The 27,489-nt window shown below is 39.7% G+C and overlaps 1 protein-coding gene across 1 annotated transcript in view; it reads left to right on the top strand.

The window, feature by feature from the left end:
* MBOAT1 (membrane bound O-acyltransferase domain containing 1) overlaps positions 1-27,489 on the top strand; it is a 56,585-nt gene that overhangs the window by 8,493 nt on the left and 20,603 nt on the right. Inside the window, exons 2-4 of the mRNA XM_050320907.1 lie at positions 13,939-14,084; positions 14,604-14,681; positions 18,305-18,400. Of these exons, the coding sequence (XP_050176864.1) occupies positions 13,939-14,084; positions 14,604-14,681; positions 18,305-18,400 (320 nt within the window). The remainder of the gene's footprint in view (positions 1-13,938; positions 14,085-14,603; positions 14,682-18,304; positions 18,401-27,489) is intronic.

The following is a 27,489-nucleotide window of genomic DNA, read 5'->3' as shown; positions in this document are numbered from 1 at the left end:
GACTCTTGAGAGAGGAAACGTTTGTTTGTTTTCTGTTCAGAGAATGTGAGTTTAATTTTGTATTACCTTTATTACCTCTTATGTGGTAGGGTGCTGGTTACCAGTTTTCAAAAGTAGCATTGCAGAGAGGAAAATGGGCTCAGCAGTTGGGAAAAAGAAAGTTTCAGAGATGTTCTGTTGATGATAATCAGTAAACAAAATGAGGATTAGAACAAAGAATGGTCCAGGGCAGAGGGAAATGTTTCTGTCCCGTTGTAGTTGCTCTTGTCAATCAAAAGATGACTACTGTTCTTTCTCATGAAAAGAGAATGAAAATATGAACTAGGTAAAGAGAAAAAAATTACAGGGTAAGCTTATTTCATTAAACATGCAAAAAAAAAAAAGTGAAGGAACTGAAGGGTTTGCTTTAGAATTGTGACTTTTAAGAGGAATCATGGAGAAAGTATACTTGAACAACATAAAAGAAATAGATCCAGGACTTAGAATCATAGAATTCGTAGAATTTAGAATGAACTAGAACTAAACTGAACTAGAACTAACTTCATTAAATATAATTAATGAACTTAGAATTCATCTGGGGTTGAGAGGGACTTTGAAGATCATCTAGCATCAACCCCTCATGCCAGGGAACCTTCCACTAGACCAGGTGATCTTGATCACCTCCAGGGATGGGGAGTTCAGAGTCCTTCTTGTCACAGGAAGAAGGGACTTCTTCCTTTCTGTCTCCCTGTGTTTCTTCATGTGCAGAAAAAAATGTGACAACATCAAAAGGCTGCAGATTCAGCAGTGATTAAAATTAAGACCTTTCTCATGCAGTCCAGACCTGGCTGCGAAACCCCTCTCAACAGGAGGGCTAAGGCCAAGAACTTGGCCAGAGCCAGTGTGGACTTGGATGTTTATCTGAAAAACATGAGTTGCTAGAGTAATGTTAGCTTAAAATAAAAAGCTTTTGGAGGTACCTGTTCTTTTTCTGGCTCCTTTCAGGATCTGTCCCCTCTGCAGGCACTGGTTCCTGGCAGCTCTGCTGCTGGTGTTGCTGATGCTTTTAACATCCCAAGTTGCTGCTGGCAGTCCCAAGCAACGCCTCTTCCATTAGGAGTGAGTGGGTCTGCTAGAGTTGTCAACCCCTCCCAGAGCTTGACTCAAGGCTGGATTTATTACTCAAGTGTCTCCACATGGTGATACTGCAGGAAGCACCAGATCTCTATGGGGAAGATCAGCCAATGCCCAGGAGAGGTCACTTCTCCAACATCCCACTTTCAAGAAGCCCTGGCTGCACCTGTTCTTCTATTTATTAGTTTATATAAAAAGTAACTGACTCCTTTATATGATTTACAATGTATTTCCCTGTTGGTTATCCTCTTTTTTTTCTGTTCTGATTTTTGTCCACATCCTGAACACTTCCCTTCTGTTGAGTTCATGCTGCGTATCTTCAATGCCGTATTTGGTAGTTTCATGACCTGCATGAAACTACCTACCTACTCTTCAGATTCTCTCTGAAGAGACTCTGCCAGCAGGTGTCTGGTAAAGTCTACCTTCATCCTTTGATAGGGTTCTGACATCCTGATCAGTAGTCTGTTATCTATCTGTTTATCAATTATACCTTTTATGTGCACCATTACCTCAGTTGCCTAGATATCTCAATTAGGCTTCCTGGTTTTTTTGGCCTGGATAAAGTTGAGTCAGGGTTTAAATGATTATTAGGAGAAAATGGACTCTGAATCTGCCTTCTCTTTTTCCTTTTCATCCGACACTTCAGTTTTTGAGCACAGTTTTAAGGGTGACCTAGCAGTGCAGTTTAGAAGACCCTAAATGGCAAATGTGCCTGTTTCCAGTGCCTAGGATCATGTCTTTGCAATTGTTTTGTCTCTTTCTGTCTACGAGACAGCAGTCTCATTTATTTGCTGGCAGGTGAGACTACTGTCTTGTGCCCTAGAGAGGCTTCAGGCAGTCATTGGGAACCCAGCTCCCTGGTCATCTGCTTCTGAGGCTCCTCTCCCTTGTTCTGTATAAAGTCTAAAGTAGTGCTGCTCATTGCTCGTGTGCCTTCCGGCATCAGAGAGACTGAAATGCTACCTGAATCTGAGTCTGCACTTTAGTGCTGCAGTAACAGTGGGGAAAAACTCCGCGTGCATTTAGAGATGGCTAAGTTTGCTAAAAATCAAACCCGAAATGCTTTCTCAGCGTGCTTCTGAGACACCCAGATTTTAGTGGCATAAAGCCTTGTGATAGAAAGAGAGATGGACATAAACTTTGCAAGCCAGCTGTGCAGATCATGCAACGTCCTAGTTCTTTTAAGGCATGTTTTTTTAGGCTTTATGTGTAAAGGACTTGTTTGAAAGGGAAGTTATAATTTTTTATGCAACTTAAAGAATTGCTGAATTTCTTTTCCCTGGCTACGTTCAAATTCTAATAATAAGTTGCCTGTCACTACATAGTAGGGGCATCACTGTAATAATTTTAAAATGAAAGAGCATTCTTATCTTTTTTTTTTCCAAACTGCTGAAGAGGAAAAAATGAGACTTATTCCTGTTGCCTAACAAAAGCAAGTTATGTTTCTGCTATTGCTGACTCATAAGCATGGCAAGAATACAAAAATATAATACTGTGATTAAGCAAGATAAACGTGAGTTTTTTCTTCCTGATACTGCCGTTATCTTTGGAAAGTGTAAGTGTTATAACCAAAAGTTCTGTTGTACTGCATGCAAATAGAACTGTGCAACTCTGGTGGAGAGTTATGCAAGGAAGGCTTTAGTGAGACAAGGTAGTGAAATATTTTTTCCTCAAATATAATATATTGCAAATAAAATTACTTTATAGCAAAATCCAAGTATCTCTTCTCTTTCGTTGTTGTTTACATTTCTTTATTCATGCTTACTCATGCCGTATGTTTTCCTGTTACTTTTTGTTTTTATTTGGTTGCTAGGTTTGAAAACTAGGAAATGTTTTGGGAGTTTTGTTTGTTTGTTTGTTTGTTTTTGATTTGAGGGGTCAATCCCTGAAATTCCTTCAGAATATGACCTTTTTTGAAAAGTACTGATGATTTCCAGAGACGTTTTTTCAGTAACAGTTGAGATGTTTGACTTGTGCCAAGTCCTGAGTACTTGTCATCTCCAAGTTACTTGTTTTCAATAATGTCTGAAGTTGAGAGCCTAAAATTAGACATGCTGCAAAGTTCAGCTTCCAGAGATATTTGCTGTAGATGTAAGGTGCTTGTAAAAGGCATAACTAAGCAGCTGGGGCTGCATTCTTGTCTTTTTGCATGGTTTAAGATCCAAAATGAATGAGCATGAAGCAAGTATGCTGCAAATTCTGAGCAGAAATAAGGAAGGAAAAAACCCCACAACAGGATATTGTCACTGTACACGTTTTATTGGTGGCTTCTCTTCCTGCCACCGTTCTGAAGGAAGTAAAAGTAAGTCTGCAACCCACATGAATGAAGGTTAGATAGATGTGCCATATATAAAAAAGCATAGAGCAATAATTTTACTTTTAAACTGCAAAACAATAGCAAAAAGCAGTATTTTATGGCTGCCTGTGAAATCTCAGGAGACTGAAAGTGAGTATCTGGAGTTGGCAGTTCTCCTGATTCTACATGGCCACTATTAGAGGAAAGGAATGAAACAAAGACAATTTTGCTTGAATTAAAAAAAAAAAAAACAAAACACAACCACACACAGCTCTTTGGAAACAGGCTAAAAATGAAGGAAATAGCTATCCAGGAAATCTGCAGGCCGACAGAATCAAGGGCCTTGGTGAAAATGGGTGACTCTGCAAGCAACTGAAAAATGTAAAGTTCTCATTGTTCATGGAAGTAAAAAGAGTGAATTTTACTAACTCTTATGTTTGCAAATATAATTGCCAAAATATAAACTGACTTTCCCAATCAAATAAATGGTTCTGACTAAAGTTTACTAATAAAAACAGTGCTTGTGCATATATTTCTCCTCTTTTGCCAAACTTCTTTCTCTTCTCACATTAAAAAGCTCTCAATTGTGCATCTGCACAGGTTGAGATGACTGGAAATTAACTCTAAAAAAAATTTAAATTCTCAGCAGATTCACTGCAGATTTTCCCTGACCCTTAGTGGCTTCCCTGGCTTCCCAAAATCTTTTTGTATCCTCTTCTGCCTGTGAAAGGTAGCTGGGACTATTTTCTGTACCTCTTTCAGCAAATTCTGTGACTCTGCATTGTTGGAAAAGCTATGGTGGCCCCTTATTTTGCTAGGTTGGAGCATGGGAGAACAACACAGGTCCTCACCTTTCCATGTTGATGTACCCTAAAAGTATATTTTTAGGCTCATCTGAAAGCATTTTCTTTGTTGTTCACTCTGTCTGCAAATGCTGTCACTGTGTTTTTTGGAGATACAAGACTGCTTAGGTAAGGAAGAGGACAGGAAGAACTGAGGTTTGCAGCACCTGCTTGGGGAAGCAGGAAACCAAGTGTGTCTGACTACACCCATCATGTAGGAGCATTGTTGCCCTAAAACTCTTCCACACGTATCTAAGAGTAGATATGCTAGTTTGCTTTTCTCCTGATTGGCACTGTTTTTTGTTTGGTTGGGTTTGCTTTGGTTTTGTTTTGGTTTGGTTTTTTTCCCTCAGTTTTGTTTCAGGCACTTGAAGTGGGCTTATTTTATTGCAGAACACCAGCTTCTGTAATATGATACCATTTTATGGTGTTAAACCAAAAACTGGAGCATGGGGAACTGTGGGTCATTTTTGGAAACCTCATTTCTTACAACTAAATGAAGTCCAATTTCACAATCCAGAGATTTCTTTTTGCTTCTGGTAAAGTTAATGCATGTAGTATAAATACTCGTCATCTTTGTAAGTCTTCAGTGTACATTTCTACATTTAAATGTACTCATCTAGTTTACTTTTATAGTAGAAGTACCTGGTTTAGGCTTGTGTTTTAGGGTTTGATGAATTGCAATATAAAATTGCCTTTTTTCCCCACTGAAATAAAAAGAAATTTAGATGGACTGCCTCAGGTATCAAGATGAGTGTCAGGACAGATAAATTCTACACTTCCTCTAACAAAGTCTTGCATAAATTTTTTAAGCATGTCCTAATACACTAACATTTACAGTGCTCTTTTTTTAAGTTACTATCAGCATGACTGAGCATTTAAATTCAGGATGTTCTAGATTTTCTGTGTGTAAAGCCTAATAAAGTATTACAGAATACCATTGCGATGTCTGAAAAGTTCAGTCTTTGATCAAGCCACTAATTCCAAGGATAATGTGCCTAAATTTAGCACAGTGCTGACAGTTTCTATAGTGGGGAAAAAAAAAGGCCAGCTTTCTTTTGTCTTAGAATAACTTGTGAAGTTGGCACTTTTTCCCCTTACTGATATTTGTGTCTTTCTTTTGTATCCTCTTACTGGGATATAACTGGGATAATGTGAACGAAACTGCTCTGTTTGTGTTGGTTTGTATTTTTAAAGACCACTGACATTTTTCTATAGAAAAGGAACTGAAAATAGAATTGCACAGACATTGCAACGGCAAGAATGGGGCAAGTTGTTTTAGATGTGCCACTTCCCATTCTAGTGAAGGATTGCACTTTAAGCCTACTGTTTTATTTTTAAATTGATGAATATGTGCATGTACAAGGCTTTCATCTGACCTGAAATTTAAGCGCTTTTCTGAATTGGGGCTTTAGAAACATTGCTAGGAGGCTCCTGCCATTCCTACATTCATGCAACTCCCATTGGTATTTGGGGAAGATAATTGACATTGAAGCCACAGAAAGATACACCAGCAGGGTGTCTGGGTTTACAAACATTTGTCTGTATTGTCTTCTTTCTTAGGGTTTTGAATAAATCAACTAGGTACTCATCAGTTATGCAGACAAAGTGAAAAGGTGCTTGACTTGCTGTGCTGTGTTGTAAGTTTTTAAAAACTAAACCTTTAAATCTGGGGGAAAAAAATCAGGTCTGTGTTGGTGCTATTCTTAGTGCTGCTACTTTGAAGTTATTTGCTGAAGAATACAAATGTAGAAATTGAACTGAAATCTCTAGAGTAGTGAGTGCTTGAGGTTGGTGAAATCGACCTGGATCATGTCTAATGAGACCTGTCTTGGTCCTGCTTCCTTTTTGTTGCTGACCCTTTGTCTGTGGTGGATGAGGTGACAGTGTTGTAGAGGAGGGGCTTGGCAATGCTCTTGAGAGGTGATGTGAAATTAGGATTGTTTTGGGATTGTTCGGGATTTGGGTGCGCTCATCACATCTGACAAGACCGGTTGGGAACAATATCTATTATCCAAGAATTCATTTGTGAGAAAAAGATGGGTAAGTGTTGTATTTAATGATTATGAAAATGAAGGAACCAAGCTCCAGATAGATACCTGAGCCCTGCAGCTGGCTAAGAAAGGAGGGCAAGCAGTGCTGTGGTCTTCCCACTGTGGGAAGCTCCTAGAGGCTTTCAGATGAGGTTTTGTTGCATTTTACTATCCCAGAGTTGTTGTCTTCCTTGTTTCTGCTAATTTTCACTTCAACATATGTCTCCTAACTTCACATACGCTTAAACGGGGTCTTCTGAGCACACCCTGTGAGAAGAGCTGGAATGATGGAGTAATGTGATGATAAGGTCAGCCTGTACCCTCTGCATCAGTATGAATCTTTGCACAGGCAAGGAGGGTAGATGGCACAAGATCACATGTTTCCTACAAGAAGTACTTGATCCAAATGACCCTCATTTCCTCAGGAAGCTTTTGGAAAAGCAAGGCTGGTATTGATTTTTTTTTTTTTTTTGGTCAGACTTCTTGTTTGGATAACAACATTTCATTACTCCTTTTTCTTTTTTGATTAAAATATCCTCTATACTCTGACCTGCTAACTGTAGTTCTGCTTTTAGATGCATCTGACATGCTATACTGTGCAATACTCTACCTGCACAGTGATATGTCAAATTATTCTTTTTAAAGTACTTTTTTGGAGTTAAAGGTACTCCAGTTAGTGTGCTACCTCACTGCTGAATAGTCTGAAGAAATGACGCAGCTCTCCTAATAACCTAAAGGCATTCTGGTTTAAAAAAACCACCTGAATGAGTAAAGGCTCCAGATTATTTGGTTTTACTGCTGTTTCTATTACAGGTAGAAATTAGTGCTGCCTATCTCAGGTACAAGGGAATTTCATCATTTGGCATTACTCTCTGAGAGAGGAATAATTAGTGGGATACAAGTACTGGCAGAACATTGCTGCACATAAATAATCAGTGCTTAAACATCTATTCAACATACAGAGTCATTACAGCTCAATGTGAGAGCTGTTGACAGCAAACTAAAGCTGGTTTTGGATCAGGTCCACGTGTTAAATTTATCAGACATCAAAGGTAAGTGTATGGGTGTGTGACTTAGCATTATGATGTAGATTTGACTTTTTTTTACTTTTGACTTAAATGTTTTTCTTTTAAAATTTTTGATGACTCAGGGTTTAATGTGTTCTATACTATATTTGTGTGCCCTGCTAGTGATTATTCTGCTAGTGGCTTCATAGAAGTAATCCAGAAAGAACATCTGTTTTAAGTTTGTAGTCTAAATCATGGAAGGATATTTGACCCTGTAAGTACGGAAACAGCAGAATTTACCCAGGAAAACAGCACAACAGGCCAAAATAATGTTGGTTTGGTATATTCTACTTTACCAACTCTGTTTTCTGCATGCAACTGCACAAAAAAACCAAGGCTAGGACAACTTAGTGCTGCTTCTGAAGAGCACAATAATCTTAAATAAGCCATGCATGTCTGCATTTTATCTCTCTCCCATGAGAGAAATTCTGTATTCAAACCTTTTCTTCTGTCCCCTCAAAATCTTCCATAGGGCTCCTACAACAAAAAGCCAGAGGAATGAGTTGTTTCTGTATAGTATTGGAGCTGTGACTTTTCAGCAGTCAAATCAGTATTTTTGCAATGTAAATTAATTTTTCTCCTCTCTAATCCATGCCATTTGCAGTCCAAAGTGCCTGGCTATAAAAAAAAAGTACAAACCCCCTGCAAGTGGCAGTCAGTTCTGCTTTCTTTACAAATGCCTATTTGTGCTGGCTCTCAGTGCACTGAGTTCTGTGCAAAGCGATACCACTGTGGGCAATAAGGGGAGCTGCACAGATGATGTTACACAAATCCTTTTCCTTTCTGGAAGCCCAAGTCAAAATTCTACATGACAATTCTAAACTTGACATGGTTTCTGTGATATTGACTTCCTTTCTGAGGGTGTTTGTCCCCTCCCTATGTAGAGCTAAGTGATCTCTGCAGAGAATATTTGTCCTTATAGTTCACAAAAATAGTCTGGAAGATCAAAATATTTTGAAAAATTTCAGTAAGTATCAGATATCTTTGAGATCTGATTAAAGACTTTTCCATCTCTCATTCTTAACACACCCATTTTAAATATCACAATTTGGATGTTATGAAATGTTATCATAACAGCAGATCTATTTTTCAACATCAAAGTAGAAATGTCTCCGGCAAAGTGAATTTAAACATGTTGTTTGCCAGGTGTCTTTTGGTTATATGTGCAAAAGAATCCTTTAAACATGGGAAACAAATTATTGCACTTCTGTGGTTCTTGCTTTATTCTTTGCAAGAAAGACACCATCCTGGAAGACAGGGCTGATCTCTGGCAAAGTGGAATGCTTTATTATGGCATCCTCTTTCCAAAATACTACCCAAGCACTGTTGAACTCCACAGACAGTGGCTTGACTTGAGGAGCTGCTATTTCTGTCAGTAGTTTCTGTTAACGAGACTTTTTATGCTTTTACAAATACTGAATACAGCTGTTTGGTGATCTGTGTTAAGTCAGTGAATAGTAGCTCATTAGTAGATAGCAGCAAACACAGAGTATCTTGACTATGAGTTACAACTTTATACTGAGCCACCCTGAGAGGCCTCTGTTCTTACACTTTGTTTTGTTCAGCAGATGAAATGCAGATTTAAAGCCTTATTCTCTCATTTGGCTGGTAATTGCAAAGCCTGAAATAGAGGCATTTTCTGTAATATCTATAATCTGAGGACAGACTGCATCATCTGCTGCACATCGAAGTGGACATGGACCTGGATGCTAGGTGGGAATATTCTGACAGCCTGGCTGTGCTTTAACACACTTATACCTCTGTGAATATGTATGAATCTGCAACATACCTGGTTTTTGTCCAAAGATTGTGTGCTGCTGGGGACACACCAGCATGTTGTTATCCAACAAGGGACAAGTTAGCAGTGTGACTGCTCATAGTGATTTTCGTGGTGAGTGAATTACAGCATTATTAGGAATTTTGCTTACAGAGGACTGTCTGGTTTGTGTAATGGACTTAATTGCCATTTGGAGTTTGGAGAGAACTGCATGGTCAATTTGTTATATCCTCCTAGATTTTTGGAAAGTGAGTCAGTCTTTCTGATAGCGTAAGGGAGGAAAAAAGTAACAGAGGAAAAACAAAGTATTTTTGTGGTCAAAACAGAATGCAAGATATTTGCTTCTGATACTTAACTATAAGGAAAAGGTTTAAAGCACTAAAATAAGAGACTATATGCTTGTACTTACTATGTCTTCCTAGAGTGTGATCTAGTAACTCTCAAATTTATATTATCACTTTTTTAAATGGGGAGATTTGCAGATGCAAGGCTTATGAAGTGAGGGAAAATGAAACTTCCTGAAGTGGGTGATTAGCAGCCTACTTTGAACTACAGGAAGCAGTGACCAAGATTCTTTGTGATGATTTGGTGGCAGTATATAAGTCCAGGTTTGGGCTCCTCTCATATTTTCAGTTTCCTATCTCAAGAACTCCTAGCTAGGAAAACCACTTTCCATTTTCTCCTTTTAAGATTTTTGTGGGGTTTTTTCCTAGTCATTTTTCAGTACACCAAGCAACATATTTACCTGTCTCTTTTTGAGACTCCTTTATGGTTCCACAGCTTTCCTGTTAGAGGGATTTGGCAAGTTACTACTTTTGTTTTCTTTTGGTGGTTTTTTTTTATCATGGAGCCAGTTTGCTCCCAGAATAAAAGGTGATAATTCTTCCTACTCAGTGTTACTTGAATTGGGCTCATGTCCTCCAAATGGTATTTAATGCCAGGTATTTGGAACCTTTATTTTGTGATTTGCCAGCTGGTATTTGCCCTTTAAAGTGTCTACCTGTAAATGGTTAGTGGGACCCAATAAAATACTGAGCAAAAAGTTTTACGTTTTTCCTCTGAGAGTGGTTAGGAAGCTGAGGAGATGACTTTACTGTGTAACATGCCCTGCCTGTTGATGGAGATGACTGGAAGGGTGGTTCCAAATCCCTAGGATTTGGTGTGTCCCGTCCTTACAGTACCAGTCCAATGTTTGCCAAGTTGGTTTCACCCTGTTCAAAATGGTAGAAGATGCAAAGGCTCAAGGCAGGTGGAACTAACCTTTCACGTACTTTGAGGGCTTGGGTTGTAGCATAATAGTATAAGGGAATGTTGAAACTGTTTTGTTTGATTATTCTTGCATCAACATCATGGGTGCTTGGTCAGTTGGTTTGACCTGATTGCTTACTTTGTATAAAACTCAAATTTGCAATCTAAATATCACTTTGGTTTATTGCTACTACAGAATCTGGAGGAATAAGGGAAGAACTAAAGTTTATTTTTTTACGTTGCTCTTCACACCTGATGTTTACATGCTCTGGATCCACCCAGCTTTTTAAAGTTGAGACTAATAAAAAATGAAAGGATTCATTAACTAGACAACAATAATGATCAAGTCAGTTGAGCTGGAGCTGTTCCAGATTTTCTCTCTCTCCAAAAGTGCACGTATTTTGTTTCTGCATTGCAAGGCTGTCTTCAGCTGGCTGCGATTCAGATACAAGTCTTCCAGATGTGGTTGCAGGATACTGTGATGAAACTGCCTTTCTGTCATCCAGTGTGTAATCATGGAAAATGAAAGGAGGATAGTGTCTTCTTTTGGCAACGTATCATGTTCTCTGATTCCTAATTTTGTTATATCTTACTCTCTAGAGCATGGAAGAAAATGACTGTAAGAAGGAAAGGTGTTTCTTTTCTGCTAGCAAAGTTGAAAGCAGATGAGCAAAATTTTGATGGCAATATTGAATAGATGCCACTATCTAAAAACACTGGTTAAATGACTTGCGATGTGGGATCTGAATGAGAAGGGTTAATTTGAATATAATTTTTATTTCCATGTTATATTTGTGTGGACGCCATTCATCAGTGTTCAGAAGCCCTCAGTAAACTGTTTATAAGGTGTTTTTAGCAACAGTGGAAATAACCAAGGGGGAATAGTATGAAACCTTTTCTCTTTGGGAAAAGAAAGGGAGGAAAGTGTGACTTAGTTCACTTGTGAAGCAGCGCAACATTTCTTAAATTCTTAGGGATCTGTTTACTTAAGTGCCTTAAATATGTAGAATGAAGTATAAAAATAATGTTAAATGGAGTGCAGTAAAGTCACTGTCAGATGAACTGGCACAGCCTTTTGTGTGTACACATGTGAATGCTGTATGTGTTTAAAATGTTACATATAAATAACTGAACAGAGGTGGTAGTTACATGAAAAAGCTATCATGTCCCTCTATTAGTCTGTAGAAAACAGACCAAATCTGGTCTATTACCAAATGATTGCTTGCTGTGTGCACTGAGTCTGTGATGTTTGGCTGCTCTGCAGAAACAGCTCTTATAAACTGAAAACTGAAACACATGGGTGATGTGTACTTTGCTTTTATCCTGGTTCAAAGGTTTGCCCCAACGCCTGCAAAAAGAGCACAGAGAAGAAATTGTGTTGGCTAATTTGCACAACAAACTGAAGATGTGATAGTGGCATGGTTGGTGCACCCATCCTGACTTCAATCCAAGTAGCACAGGTGTCACATGCTCACAGGAATTGGCGGTGTAGGCAAGCAGCAGCGTATATATGCGGGGCTGATCAGCTGTCCTTTACTGCATGATGTGATGTAATGGGTATAATGTGATGTGATGTCTCTTCTGCTTGCTTGCTGCTACTGCCTTAGCTATTTAAATGCTATTACAACTGTGTCTGCTGTGGGATCTTGCACTTTCATTTTGCTGTGTGTGAACCTCTGAAATCCCAGCACCCTTAACATCTCTAGCTGGGCATACAAGAGCTGGATGGAAGTAAAAAGCAAACACTTGCTTATCTTGATGGCTTTTACTGGTGTAAAGCTTCTGTGAGTGCACAGAGGGGGGTATTGTCCTTTAGACAATCAGCAACATCAAATTCCTGTGAGTCCCTGCACTTCCCTTCTTTATACTGAATCAGAGAAGCTCTGCATGCCACAGAGTTGAGCTGCGGGGGATGTGCTAATGTGACCCTAAGTGGGAGCAGGCTGAGATGGGATTAAGGTTCACTGTATTTTCATTGATGAGCTGGCATCCATCGATTTGGGAACTTGCTTAGAAGGCATGCAATCAGAGCAGCCCTGTAGGGGCTTCAGAGATTTCTGCTGTACCTCTGGCTGTGGAAGGATGGGAGCGAGGTGTTAGTATTTTGAGCATAACTCTATGGTAGTAGACAAGAGTTTGGGATTTCTACTAGAGCACCTCTGTTTTGTGAGAGCAGGACAATTTTGTTCTCTTGCTTTATAAATCTTGCACTAAAAATAAGAATTATTTGTTTTAGGTATAGTTATCTGATATCATCTGTTATAAATGACAGTTGCTTACATGAGCAAGAAACCAACTGATATTGGCTTTGCTCCAAAGAACTAAAATTCAGCATGCCTAAGTATTTAAATTATTGCATTATTCTTTTGCATGAGTGCCTGCATGACTGAAATAAAGCAACTGCAGCAATGAAGCCAACAAACCTCTAATAAGAGGATTTGCCTGAACAGCACCATGTTGGATGTGGTCCACCAGAATAAAAGCATTTTGGGGATGTAGTATCTTGTTAAACACATTGTAAATGTTTTTGACAAGAAGCCTGACCAAATCCAACTACCTCTGGACAGCCAACATGTCAGAGCATTTCTGATTGAGATATATCATCCTGTCCTGGACTGATAGCTTTGGATAATCCTCTAATCCAAGTGATTGCTTAAATGTTGCAGCCTATTTAGTTTTGCTCATTCTGGGATGACTTGCTGCTGCAGAGCTCAGGATGCTGTATCCTAATGCTGTATTTGCTCTGTTAGAGACATCTCCTGAGCTCTGCTTTTTCCTCTGACTTCCGGGATTTTTGCTGAGGCTGCCGAAGACAATGTGACTTGAAGAAGGCAGCATGATGTCAGTTTTGCTCTGAGGACACCGAAGCTTTTGCTTGTCCTTGTGTCCTATAAGAGTAGCCTCTGGTTATGTGCTGTTTGCCCTCTGCATGTCTTGTGCTCCCACTGCCTTTGCTACCTCCGTACAATGTGGCCAGGCTGATTCCCACATGCAGTAGCCAAAGAACAATTGCGAAGCATACTCCTTTAACTGTCTGCTTGATAGTGGAGCAAAGTATTTTTCTTTGCACTGCTGAACCACAAAAAATGGTGAGTTGGAAGGTCTGTGTTGAAGATGCTGTCGAGTAGAGGAAGCTGTCCAGTTACTCCTGCCTGTGAAACAGTGTCACATGAGGATTGTTGATTTTGCCCTTGTGCTGGGGTTGGAGGAAGTCAGGCACTGGGGTGATGCTTCAAAATCCCAGTCTGCTTCCTGGCCTCTGCCTCCCACCGAGAGGACAGAGAAGGGGTAAGGATGGCAAGAGAGTAGAGCCCTGCTCCAGGGAGAGTGAGGAACATCAGAGCCCTTCTGTACCCCGGGGTAGCTGGAGACTGCCCTTCCTCCTGTATGAATTTTTGGCTGCCTACATGCTTGTTTAATCCCTTCTGTCATTGGCCAAGCGAAGCTCACATTTTTACCCCCTTTTCCTGCCTCTACTCTTAATTGTTCTGCCAACAGAGAGACTCCTTCCCCTTCTCCTCCAAGAATCACAACAGCTTTTTGTTTTATTTGTGTTTTACAGATCAATTTTGTAGCATGTCAACTGTTTGCACTTTTGGCTGCATTTTGGTTTCGTATTTACTTGAGTCCCAGTCACGCCAGCTCCGCTGTTCGCCATGCATTTGCCACCCTCTTTGGAATATACTTTGCTGTCTTCTGCTTTGGGTGGTGAGTATTTAGTCACCATATAGGCAAGGCTTGGGTAAAAATACATATCAGATTTTCTGGATCACATCTTTTTAGTCTTAAGGCACCTAAGGCTATCATAAAAAAATAAATTTAAAAAAAATCCTAGCCTGCATAACCATTCCAAATCCTCAAAGTAAAATAAATCATGAAAGTATTTTTAAGTGGAGTATTAAATTTAATTTTTTATGTTTATTCTGGAAGTTAAAGCCATGCCAGTCTGCTGTTAAGATACCTCTTTTAGAAAAAATGTATCCAAATTGAATGTGCAGGCTGCTCTTTCTCTCAGTGAAACACATGAATAACATCTTGTCAATAAATATCAATCTATGTTGGACATTCAGGCTATAAAGATGTAATTGGGGTAATCCATGTTTACTGGTACCCTGATATGACATCACATTTATGTAATTTGCATGGAAAAATATTCCCCTGCTCTGAACTGGCAGCACTTCCAGGTAACACAGAAATTATCTAAATACTCCCTTTCTTGTCTTTAAGGTATTCCATTCATCTTTTTGTCCTGGTGATGATGAACTATGGCATTATGAATATGGCGAGTATTCCCAACATCCACAGGTGAGTGGCTGCAAGTGTGGAGTTACCCCTCTGACACCTTCTCTGCTTCCAGGGAGAACCCTGAGGGGTTTTTAGAAGCACCTTCTCTTCTCTCCTGCTTTTCTTTCCCAGTTACTTGCAGGAGCTTTGTTCATCCAGTTACAGAAGCATCTGTAATCTCAATTTGTGGTTTTTTATGTTGATGTATTTTCCTACAAAATTGCTGCCCTCAAAAGTTGACTTTTCCAGGCCTAATAATTTATGGCCAAACCTCTGGTTTCTTAAATGTGATGAAGTCATGTTCTCCTTGGTCTTGTATTCTTGAGGATTGCGTTTGATAATCCTTTTTAATGTCTTTTCCCCCTTGCTGTTTGGCCTTTAGGTATTTTCCACTTATTCTTGAGTTAGGTAGTTCAAATAAGGTCACTGTGGCAGCTTAACTTAGTGATCCACAAAATGAAGTCTTGCATTTGGTACTGGGCTTTGAGCTGGAAAAAGTAGAAAGTACCAGAACTGTCATTACTGCTCAGTAGAAGCTTATGGCATCATCATGAGAAGTTCTCCACCGTGGTATTGATCTTTTCCCTATATGAATGCGTTAGAGGAAGGAAGACACATGAGACTCCTGAAGTGCTTTATCAAATTAGTGCCTTCCTGGCCAAGAGACAAAAAGTGCTTTCTTATGAAGATGAAAACTACAGGATAGTTATGTCTTCTTCTTTCACTGACTGAGAGGAAATTTGTGTGGAAGAACTTCTCTGTTCAGTCACTAAGCCTTCTTATATGGGTACCATACTCTCTTAAGAGAGAGTTCAGCACCAGCACCAGGGTGTTTTTAAAATTGTTTAGGTGGAGTTGTTTGCTTCCCATCGGTCTGCACAAATAGGAATTTTTATTTTTAAAGCTGCTACTTTATAGCTGGTGGTTCTTCCCACTTGCTTACTTTAGTGTTGGTCTACCTAACAGCACGTGGCTAATACTGTGGTGTGGGTGTGTTACCGGCGATTCCTACCTCAACACTATGTGGTTGTTTCTGTAGCTGCTGCTGAATGCTCATAATCCACAACAGTCTGGGCTGGTGAATGGAAAGCCTTTCTTCACTTGTCCTCAGGGCCAGGGCTATCTAAGGATCTGGTGTTCAGATAATCATCTCACCTTCTTTTTAGTCACTTCCTGAGGAGAACTCTCTCTAATGTCTAAATGGGATCCCCACTTGAGATTATTTAGAAACATGAAGTATAAACAACAAACCTGTCTACAGCAGTCATTAGCATTTCGCACCGGCAAGAAAGGTTATTAAAGAGGCTTTTTTTCCATCCCCTCACAGAGTGCAAATCCCAGAAGTCCAGAAATTATTAATAGTTTCAGAAAAAAAAAAAAAAGTAATTGGATAGTATTTCTTAAAGAAATGCCATCCAGAGACCAAAACAAAAAAAGGGTTAAAAATGTGTATTACTTGTTTCCTGGGCATTGTCCCTGCCAGTCTCTTGAGGGAAATACAGGAGTTAGTGATTGTAGATCAGGAGAACCAAGTCTACACAGGGAATCATCCAATAGTTATTTGCATCTTCCTGGGTGAGTTGATGTGGTGATAGGGAAATGGACACAGCTGGGAAAATTAGCTGTATACTGCAACACAAAATAAGCTGGTTCATATAACATCACCCACTGCTACAAGATAGTCATTGGTTGATTTGATTCAATGTGAAATGTCAATCTACCATGGGCAAAAATCTCAGGAGGTCTATGAGGATTGGGTTAGGACTTTTCCACTGTATTGCACTAGCCATAGCAGTGTGACTCAAAGTGCATCCACATTAATAATTTTTGCAAAATAACGATGTATTCAAACTGCTTAAGAGTAAGTTTGACCAATGTCACTTTAAGGTCTGGACCTGTTCATACAAGGGGCCTGTAAAAGCACTGAATCCTTTGTAGTGGGGCTTCAAAACTTGGTGCTTTTTTTCCCCAAAAAATGCAGTGGAATAGAACAAATGAAATAAACTACATAATTTAACCTTCATGCTCCTTTCCCTGGTTATTTTCTGATAGCTTGCTCTCTGGTAAGGCTGCTTCTTCAAGGCCTAAATGGACAATTTAATCCAGCAACAGAAATGCTCCCAGCTGCAGCAGCAGTTCAGTAGATCTCTCCCTGCTTGCCCCCCTTTCAATCTAAGTGCTTTACACTTAAGCACTGAGGCTTATTTTAGATCCTTCATGCTGTCTGTTATTGTTACATGTCTGAGCTGGGTGACTTGCCTTTGGAGGGATGTTTGCTGCTCTCCCCAGATGCGAGAGGAGTCCAAAGACCTTGCTGAAGCAGGACTGGATGCCTGACCCAGATAAAATAAGATAAATTCTGCACTGAATCTCCTGAAGAATCTGTGTTGTCCCCTCAGTCTGCTATGGGCCATGCGACCTGCAGGTTGACTTGCAATCCATCACTGTTGTTCACACTGCAGTTTATTAGTCCCCAAGGAGGAAAAACTCATTTCTTTTAAAACCAGCCATAATTTGACAAAGGTCTGGCTCTTTTTCAGTTGTCTGCTGAGTGGTCCTATTGTCTGATTTCACCTTTAGTTCTCCCCTGTGACTGATCCTCTTATGGGTCTTGGGGAGAATCCTGCTTGGCAATGTGCAGGATGTGCCATCTTGTTCTGTAGTCTGTTGGTCTTTGCGTCTTGTCCTCCACACGGATAACTTCTGCTACAGGGGACACCAGTAAACCTGGTCCTGGCCTGTCCATGTGATGCAAACCTTTCATTCTGGTGTCCCAGCTCTCCACTGCACTGTGTAGATTGCTTGATGTGTCAGTCTGTTTCCAAACACCCATCTGTTTCTTACCTCCCCAGGATCCTCTTTCTTGCTCACGTAAATACAGAGAGAAGTTACTTGTATGAAAGGCTGCATCTGCCCACTCAGACGCTGCAACACTTCCAGTCTCCAGACTGTTCAGCTCTTAAGATAGAAAGAGTCAAGCTACTGCCCTGCCTAACATAAGTTTGCTATCATCTTGAAAAACAGAAAATGAATTTGTCACACTCTACTTAATGGATGCTTCTTTGGTAGGACACAGTGATCTTGAAGGTCCTTTCCAGCCTAAATGATTCTGTGATTCTTCTGGAAGGTGGCATGCTTCAGCATGCGCAGCTGAAAAGAATAGGCTGTGTGTCATTTTATGCCTTTTTGAAAAATCAGAAGGGAGAAAATATCTTAAATTTGAAATATTTTAGTCTTTGCTAGAGCTGGGGGAAAGTTGTAAATAAAGAACATCTACAGATAAAAAAGTCAGTGCATAACGTCAGTGATGCGCATTCAGTATCATCTGTTTTCAAATACTTTAGTCGGACAGAAATTTCAAAATAATATGTGAAGGTGGGCACTCTGAAATTGAAATATGCAACTTGAATTGATCCTATTTCTCCTTTTTTTTCCCCACCCCCCGAGTGAAGAGGTGTCTCCATAATGTTTCAGCTGGGTACACAAAACTATCAGTCCTCCTTGAAAATTTCTTCCAGGTCTTGTAGCATGGCTTCAGACTTGTTAACAATCTAATTTGCAAAAATCAGAAGTAGCCCAAACCTGATTTAGTTCTTGTTGGTACCTGTGTTGGTAACTATGTGTTCTGTATGTTGTGTTTTTAGGTACTCCTTTGTTGTAGCTATGGGATACCTCACGTTGTGCCACATAAGCCGAATATACATATTTCATTATGGTATTCTCACTACAGATTTTTCCGGGTGAGTGAGTCTGGAAGCTGGTTCCTGTTTCAATCAGTTAATTTTGATACCTTTTAAGAATAATTCCTATGTCACCTGTGAAGCACCTGCAATTTTGTTTCTGTTAAGCTTTTTCCAAGAGTTTTGTGTTGTGATGGTTTTGTTTGTTTGTTTTGGGGGTTTTGGGGTTTTGTTTTTGTTTGGTTTTGGTTTGGGGTTTTGTTTGTTTGCTTCCTCTTTTTTTTTTTTTTTCAAGGAAGGAACAAACACTGTATGATTTTTGCACTGACTCATTGTTTTTACTGTTTTTTTGTGAGGCACTATCTAGTTAGGAAGGTAGAGCTTGGTTAGCTAGGCTTCTAACTAGAGCAGCCTGGGAGGGTAAGTCTGTACAGCCTCTTACTGGAGCTGGAGGAGTGCTATGGCCCTGGTGAGTGGCATGGCTGGTGCTCTGGTCCCTGGGGGTCTGCCCTGAGAGGTGAGGTGGGCTGCTCTCCTTCCAGCTTCCTAGGCACAGCCGTTGGCTCTGTGTTATCCTTTCCCTCATTCTGATTTATCTGAAGCCTCAGCTGGGAAGGTGTTTCCCACCCACCCCAGGCACTTCAGTGGGCACGAGGGGAGGACTTGGGCAGGCGGTGAGTTGCTGGGGGAGCTGGTAGCTGATTGAGTAACCCAGAGAGATAAGAGATCAGCTTTGGTTGTTGGCACCAGTTTTACGGGTTCTCTCATGAGGGCAGGTTGTGGCTGCTGTTTTAATAGCACAAGTTTGTATATGCCATGCATTTCTGTGAAACAGTGTTTTTCATATATACTGTAGTCTCTGATTTCACTGAAGCAGTAGAGGATGCTTTTCAAAAATAGGCAGCTAACCCTATATGTTTTGTTTATGAGAGGAAGGTTTGGTTTTGCATGCTTTAAAAACAATGTGCTAATCTGCATTCCACTTGTTTAATTGAATGTCTGAATACAGACTAATTGGTAACATACTACGAAAAAATTCTGTAAACTGGAGCAGTAGGTTGTGCATGACTCTTCCTAGTCTGTAGAGTAGGAGATTGAAGGTTTTTGCTGTGTGCATGTATCTCTCTCTCAGGCAGTGGCTTTAAGCATTTAATTAAATTTTAGGGGGTGGAGGGGAAGTTCCTCTGTGAATTCTGAGGCTTTTTACTAGAGAAGGGTACAGAAATGGGAACTCACACATCTAGAGAGATTTAGTTCTGTACTTTTTCTGTGGTTCTTTTAATAAAAAAAAAGCATTTCCTCAAAGAGCGTGACATACCAAGAAGCCTGAAAATGGGATTAGAATGCTATAGCTCTATGTGTGTATGAGACAGAGGCAGAGAGAGAAATGCAAGGGATCATACTTTTCTGAATAGTGCATTCAGAAATGCACTGTGAAGCATATTAGCTCTCTCTCTCTGAAGGTATTTAATAAAGATCCAGCTGAGACTGGAGGTGAAAGAAGAGGAATGGTGGTTTTTTATTTTATAAACCAGGTAGCATTTTCTTCTCTCTTGATGAAAAAGGAACTACTCTTATTTAGTGATGAGCTCAAGGATAATAATGGTAGTGAAAGAATAATATTTGAACTTACTGTGTTATTTGATTTTGTCCTGGTGCTTCAAGATACACACCAATTCATAAATTTCAGTCAAACATAAAACTGCCAAGTAGTAAGCAAATGGAAAATGTAGTATGGATATGAACTGCATTTTCATGGTATATTTTAAAAGCTAAGATAAATAAAAATACTGTAGTGGTATCAATAAAGGCTTGCAATCCAAAGTGGTGAAACCCAGATCTGCCTCATAAATCTGTCTTAAAACAGCTGTAAATAATATGTGCCCACTGAGGCTTTATGCACATACCTGAACAGATGTGATGACCCAGAGAAACAAAATATACTCTCTGGCCACAGTTTCATCATATATGAGCAGCAACTGAACCTCCTCTTGCTCATCCTACTATATTTGATGGTTCCTCATCTATTGCATAATAGATAGTTGATAACTGATATGCAGATAATTGATATGAAGCATTCAGGCAAGTTCTTGGCTGGAAGGATGGTCTTAAAGTTCTCCCTTTGGACTTCATAAACAACCAAGACAGAATCTGTGGAGCTATGCCCGTCTCCCTCCAGCCTCCCACCTTTTTAGGTGAATGCGGCTGGGGATATACATTGAGAATATAAGACACTGGATTTAGGGGAATCTTTAAGTTGGAAATAGAAGCCCGTCATCTGCAGACTTGTGTTTGAGATCTCAGTATCCTGTAAGTCTCTGGTGATGTCTGGTTGCAAGGGGGAGTTTTAATCTACATCAAATAGGCACTTAACCAGATCTAGTGCCATCCCCTTTCCAATATCAGTTCCCTAAAATGATGAGCCAGATGTTACATGAGTGTTTCCCAGGATCAGTGCTGAAAGCCAGCATCCTTCATTTTCTCTCTTGACCTGCTCTGTGCACCTAACAACTTGGATGCATAACCCTTTTGATGTGTGCTCGCAAATACTTTTTTTTTCTTTTAATAATAGTTGGTTGTGCTATTTGTTTGGAGCCCCCACATATTGTGAACACAGCTTGTAAAATGCAGGTAGAGATGGACAGAGCAAGGTAACTTTTGAGTTATATCTTAAGAAAACTGGAAAATGGATGATCATATTTCAGTGCATTGCTTCAGGGTTAAAAAATAAGAAATAAGCAACTTGTTCCCTACTGGTGACTAGTTAATTCTTCTAACTCATGCAAAGAGCAGTTTTGGTCACTGAGTCCCACAGTCAGAACTGTACTAAAGCTGTTTGCAGGAATTTCTTGATTTAACAGTTCTTCATGTATTACATAGTACTTAGGGAAAAATTAATTTTTTTTTTTAAACTACTGCCAGGTTTTAAGGAAAACCAGTTCCACCTTGCTGCACTTGAATTTTAATTTCTTTTTAAAAAATATATATATAATCTATCAAATCTCTTTTGTTTATATTATTTCTCAAATGAGTGGTGACATAATATAGGAACTTTGTTTACTACTTTCTCAAAGAAAACTATTCATTTTTTAACACTAATTAAACAATAACTGAATGCTTCACCCTTAATTCAAATCAATCTTTGAGAGAAACATGCATGTTTTATTTTCCTTGACATTTATACATTATACCTGGAAAAACCAAATCCTAACTCTTTCTCTCTCTTATTTCTTCTTTATGCTAAGAGGATTATGCTGGTAAGTTGCCTGGTTTCTATATAACTTCATAAAAACAGTAGTAATATCATACACTTTGTTTTTTCCATTTGTATCACAGGCTCAAATTGAGTATAGTAATATTATGGCTTTAAGGAAAAATTAGTTTAAAGTAGGGAATCTTGATTGTGAATATGGTTTCAATCTAGCAAGCTACACGAACAAATGCCATATGCATATGATCATCTGGATGGAATTCAGAGGATGTCTGTATCCATATGGAACTTGTGTCTTTTTAATCCTTTGCTTGATTACGATCATAGAGCTTTTTAGTTTCGTCTTTGAATTCTTGCAGTGTCTGACCAGAATTTCCTAATATTGCAGGTCAGTTCAGTGAAATGTCAGAGTGATTGTGCAGATGTGAGTTTCTTTTATATATGAGGAGCAGCTGAGAAAGCTAGGGTTGTTTAGCACAGAGAAAAGGAGGGACCCTGTAGCACTTAACAACTATTTGAAAGGAGGTTGTAGCAAGGTGGGGGGCAGCCACTTCTCCCAGGTGACAAGTGACAGGAGTAGAGGAAATGGCCTCAGGTTGTGCTAGGGGAGGTTTAGTTTGTATATTAGGAAAAATTTCTTCATGAAAAGTATTCTCAAGCACTGGAACAGGCTGCCCAGGGAAGTAGTGATGTGGTACTTGGGGACATGGTTTAGTGGTGAAGATGGTAGTCCTGGGTTGACAGATGGACTTGATGATCATAGAGGTCTTTTCCAACCTTAATTATTCTATGATTCTTGCTGCCATTCCTTACAGAAAAGATACTCAGTTTGTGAAAATCACCTCACACAGACACTGCTTTCAATCTTCTGTTGGTCTTAGAGAGACCATAGCTGAATTATCAGGGAGACTCGAGCAGTTTTTCTCCCCACAAATGTCAAATCTGTACCTCTTACATGAGTGTTTTGGTGGACATCACTCCTCAATGTCATGGACATCTTTCTGTTCACCCTATCCCAAATGCAGCAGCAGCATTCTCAGCAAACTGCTTAGAAAGCAATGAGAGCCCTCTCGAAAAGCCGTATAAGCAGATACTTTAGTAACAAGTGTCACTTCAGGCAGTGAATTTTTGCTGGGTGGTTAGTGCTTTGTTGCTCTTTTTTTCCCTTTCGTTGGCTTAGTATCAACCACAAAAGGAAGGAATAAAGATACAGCGGCTGTTTTTTACAGCGGAAATACATTTGCTGATGAGAGCAAAGATGTGCTCTGTTACCATGTTAAAACACAGTGCAGAGATGCTAACTGATCCTGCGAGTTCAGTAAGTTATTTTTATTTTCTTGTCTTCTAAATGTATGACATGCAGTGAGTTGTTCATCGTTTGTCCCAGCAGCTCTGGATAACTTTGGTCTGCAGTTGGGGCAGTACAACAGCGCAGGTGCAGGGCAAGTAAGGGAAGATCAGTCTGTTTCTGTGCCCATTTGCTGCTTTACTGCTCAGCCAGGTGTTTGTCCACTTGCAACTGCACTGAGATCACTTACCATTGGATACACAGGATCCCTGCAAGAACTGCAGTGTGGGAACTGTAGGCAGAAGTCAAGCAGGCAGACACTACTATAGAGCTCCGCTCAGATAGTATGTCCCAGGGCACCAGAACACTTCTCCAGAAGTAAACACTCCTTTAATCAAATGCTTCTATCGTGAAGGGTTAAGAAATACTGTTTTGGAGCTTTCACAGAAAAAAAAAAAAAAAAGAAGAAAACAAAAAATGGCAACACATCAGCACATGAAGCAAATTGGAAGTTGTTTTGTAGGTGCAAGTGTGTTTAGTGAAGTGTTTTTCCTGTGTGCTTCAGTACTTCTTCATTTTACTGTTGAAAGTAAAAGTAAGAGCCCACTGCCAGTGAAGCTGTTGTGGTGTCTCTGGCTTGGCCATCCCCTCATCAGCATGGTTAACGTCATAGTGGAATGTGACTGTGTGAACTTCTCATCATGGATAAAGAGGTAACCCTGAAACAAATGTTTGCTGTTTTGGAGTCTTTTCTGCTATGAGCCTTTTGACTCCACCTCCTCTCTTAGTGAAATCAGGTCAGTGGAAACTATTTCTAGCAAGCGTGTGCCAGACTTCTCCACGGGATTACCTAAGGTCAAGCAGACTGCGCTGGGACTGCTTTTCTATCGTAAGCATCGAAGCTTGTTCAGTGCAGAAGACAGCCTGTGATGTGGGGAGGATCCCCATTGCAGTCTACTAACAATTCTGACATCTTTAGTTCCACTGACCTGTGCTCTGGCAAATTTATTGCATTGGGGCAAACTGTGTTTAAAGATTACATTAGCTGGTATGTTTTCATTTGGAAGGTTTAATTAGGGGGTAAACCCTTTACTGAGCATTCTAAAAACTGTTGCATTTTAGTCTTGTGTTATTTTTCAGGTCATCTAAAGTCAGGCAAACAAAAACCCAAAGCTATCTTTAGCCTGTGGTAGATGAAAATTGTCCCTGGGACAATTTCTTGATTTTTTTTTTTTAATTAAAAATTGGCTGCTATGGCTTATTTGTAGCAGGTTCAATGCAGCTACAACCTGCGATTAAACTCATAGCCAATTTATAAAACATAAGGAAGTCATACCTCATGTAAATCAAATTCTGTGTTTCTGTGTTAGTTTGTATCTGTAGTGCTTAATGCAGGTGAAGAGGAGAGGGTATGGAATCCCCCCCTCAGCACATGGCTGCAAAGCGATTTGTAGGTGTTCAAATTCAATGGATTTCAAGTCGTTTAGGCTTCTAAATGTGTTTTATTTCAAATGCTTCCTTACTAGAGATAAATATGCTTCATCTGTAAATGCACATCTGGTAGGTAGATTTTTAAATTCAACCTAAGAATTTACCTCACTCCAATAAGCCGTATGTCTCAAAATTTGGGAGTAAGAAAGGTAATCGGAAATTTTATAATTTTGTTAACTCCCCTTCTTGTTTTTAGCACTACTGACTTTTTCTAGTAGAGTCTAAGCATTAAAATATTAATATGTCAGAAACAGTTGGCTACATATGATACGATGCTGTATTTTATGTATTAACTTACTCAATGTTTTACTGCTCTTTAAAACTAGAGCTTGCTGAAAGGCTGAATAGAAATGACAATTCAGTTCTCTGGTATTGCAAAGTTTTAATAATCAAAATTCATGTGCTTAGGAATTTATGATACTGTTCCCTCCCTCTCCTCCCAAATAAAGGGAGAGCTCTAGTACTGTCAATAATTTGTTGTACTCTACATTTTCCTGCAGTGAAGGCATGGTTATCCCATGAGATCAAGTCAGTGGGAAATGGTAGATGGGTGAGGGAGGAGGAAGATGCTCCTTGTTCACCTGAAACCTTGCTTACCCTTTGTGTGAAGTGCTTAGTGATATCTGACACTGATCTTGTGAAAGATTTAGTGTGTGTCATCCCAGTGCCACTGTACAGCAGGTTTTCACCTTCCTGAATAGGGTATAGAAGAGATCACAGAATCGATTAGGTTGGAAAAGACCTCTGGGATCATCAAGTCCAACCTGTGACCTAACACCATCTTGGCAACTAGACCATGGCACTGAGTGCCACGTCCAGTCTTTCCTTAAACACATCCAGGGATGATGACTCCACCACCTCCCTGGGCAGCCCGTTCCAATATCAAATCACCCTTTCTCTGAAGAATTTCTTTCTAATGTCTGACATAAACTTCTCCTGGTGCAGCTTGAGGCCATTTTCTCTTGTCCTGTCACTGGTTGCCTGGGAGCACCTGGATGCAGCCTCCTTTCCTAGCTGTAGAGAGTGATAAGGTCACACTTGAGCCTCTTCTTCTCCAGTTCCCTCAGCCGCTCCTCATAGGACTTGCACTGCAGACTCTTCCCCAGCCTTGTTGCCCTTCTCTTGACTCGATCCAGCACTTCAGTGTCCTTCCTTAACTGAGGGGCCCAGAACTGAACACAATACTTGAGGTGTGACCTCACCAGTGCTGAGTACATGGGGACAGTCACTACACTAGCCCTGCTGACCACACTATTCCTGATATAGACCAGGATGCTACTGGCCTTCCTGGCCACCTGGGCACACTGCTGGCTCATGTTCAGCTGGCTGTCAACCAACACCCCCAGGGCCTTTTCCGCTGGGCAGCTTTCCAGCCACTCTGGAAAATATGTATGACATGTAATACCATGGTGTCAGGAGGGAGAATGGAGGGTATCTGATGTACTTTGTAGCTCTCCTTCCCACCCACGATGTCAGAAGCATCACTTTTGTGCTTGCTTGTCTCCTCTGGAGTTGGGATTTGAGGGAGACAGACTGTCTGTCTTTTCTGATTAAAGTGCAGGAAAGACTGACTTGTTCTGCTGGGTTACAACGTGCCATCAATGAGACAATGAATTCCTAATATAGATGAAGAAAACCTCTCTCCTCCGTGTTTATATGTTGCACGACTTTAGTGCAGGCTGTACTCTGGCTTCCCTCAGTTAATCAGCATGTCAGAATTGTTTGCATTTTGGTTCTCTCTGGCTTACCGTGGGGGCCCAATTTCTAAGTCAAGCCTCTAAATTTAGGCACTTTAAGTCATACGGTTATGGTTCAGAGCCTGAGGATTAAAGTTACTCACTTCACTACGGGCATGAAGCACTTGCCATGAGAAACACATGCAACAAATTGAACCAATTTGAATCAAGTGTTCATGTTCCCCCATAAAGCTAAAAGGTGAAGCACTGACAAAATCTGTGTTTATTGCAATAGAACTGCTGGTTCGCTGACAGCCTCTGTCTCTCTTAAGGATTAAAAAAATCTGCCTTTTCCTATGCTTAGGGGATTAGGATTTATGTGTCTTTGAAAGCAAAACTAAATTTTGTCTGGGAAAATCTACTTTGAGAAACAGGATGTTGAAGATAATGGTGAAAACAGCTTATAAATAATTTTTCTTGAAAGATTAATTGGAATAAAATTTAGAATGACTATTTTACAATATTGAAGTTTCCTGGAAGGTGAAAAGTCAATGCTGACTTTGTCCATTCCTGAGCTGGTTTAGGTGACCCAAAGAGAGCTGTTGTACAAGCTCATGTGTTACAATTATATTCAAGTTCTGTGTATAGTTAAGTCTATTCTGAATTTTATGTGCTTATTTTTTTTGCTTACATTTCAAGCAAGGACTACTGAAATAATAAAAATAGTTTCTGATTATGAAATTGGTTGATATTCCATGTTCTGGTTTTGGGTAGAAAATGCAAATTGCCCACACAGAGTTACTTGTGGACTCTTGAAAAAGGTCAGTGATATTTAGTGTTAAAAAAGACCACTTAAAATGAAAGAATGTCTTTTACCAGTTTGTGCATTTACCATGCTACGCATATGAATTATCTTGAAAATCAGTTTGATTTATCTTAGGGGGATAATCTGGTTGCAAACAGTTTATCTTAGCCACTGGGATTGTAACCAGTAGGTCAGTTTAGCCAAGGATGATCCAAAATCTCTTGAAAATCTCTGCGGAACATGAGTATTTTAATGTTATTTTAGATAGAGACATCGTTGAATACTACCTTTGCACTTTTTTTCTTTCCTTACCTTGAGAATTTGCTGGGGAAAATACAGTTCTTTAACTAAAAAAAAAAAAAAAAAAGCCTTCAACTTATTTTTCTTAATTTGTGTTCCACAAAATATGTTACAATAGTTAAAATGAGTAGCCATAATATTTGGAGTAATCATCTAAATATCTTAAAAAATTCCATGTACTGGTCAAACTGTGTAAATAGCATGTATACAAACTTGAGTTTTAATTTCCAGGTTGAAGACATCATTTGTGTTCAAACAGAAATCTCTCTATGGTTAATGTTAATTTATCCTCAAATTGAGAAACAATCGATAGTATTAATCCTCAGTGAACACAGATCTCTTATGTGGGACTGGTTTTACATGTAGTCATCACAATTA

Source organism: Myiozetetes cayanensis, unplaced genomic scaffold (assembly GCF_022539395.1).
Source record: "Myiozetetes cayanensis isolate MyiCay16 unplaced genomic scaffold, myiCay2020 scf1, whole genome shotgun sequence".
Lineage (NCBI taxonomy): Eukaryota > Metazoa > Chordata > Aves > Passeriformes > Tyrannidae > Myiozetetes > Myiozetetes cayanensis.
This window is presented reverse-complemented; position numbering and strand designations above follow the sequence as displayed.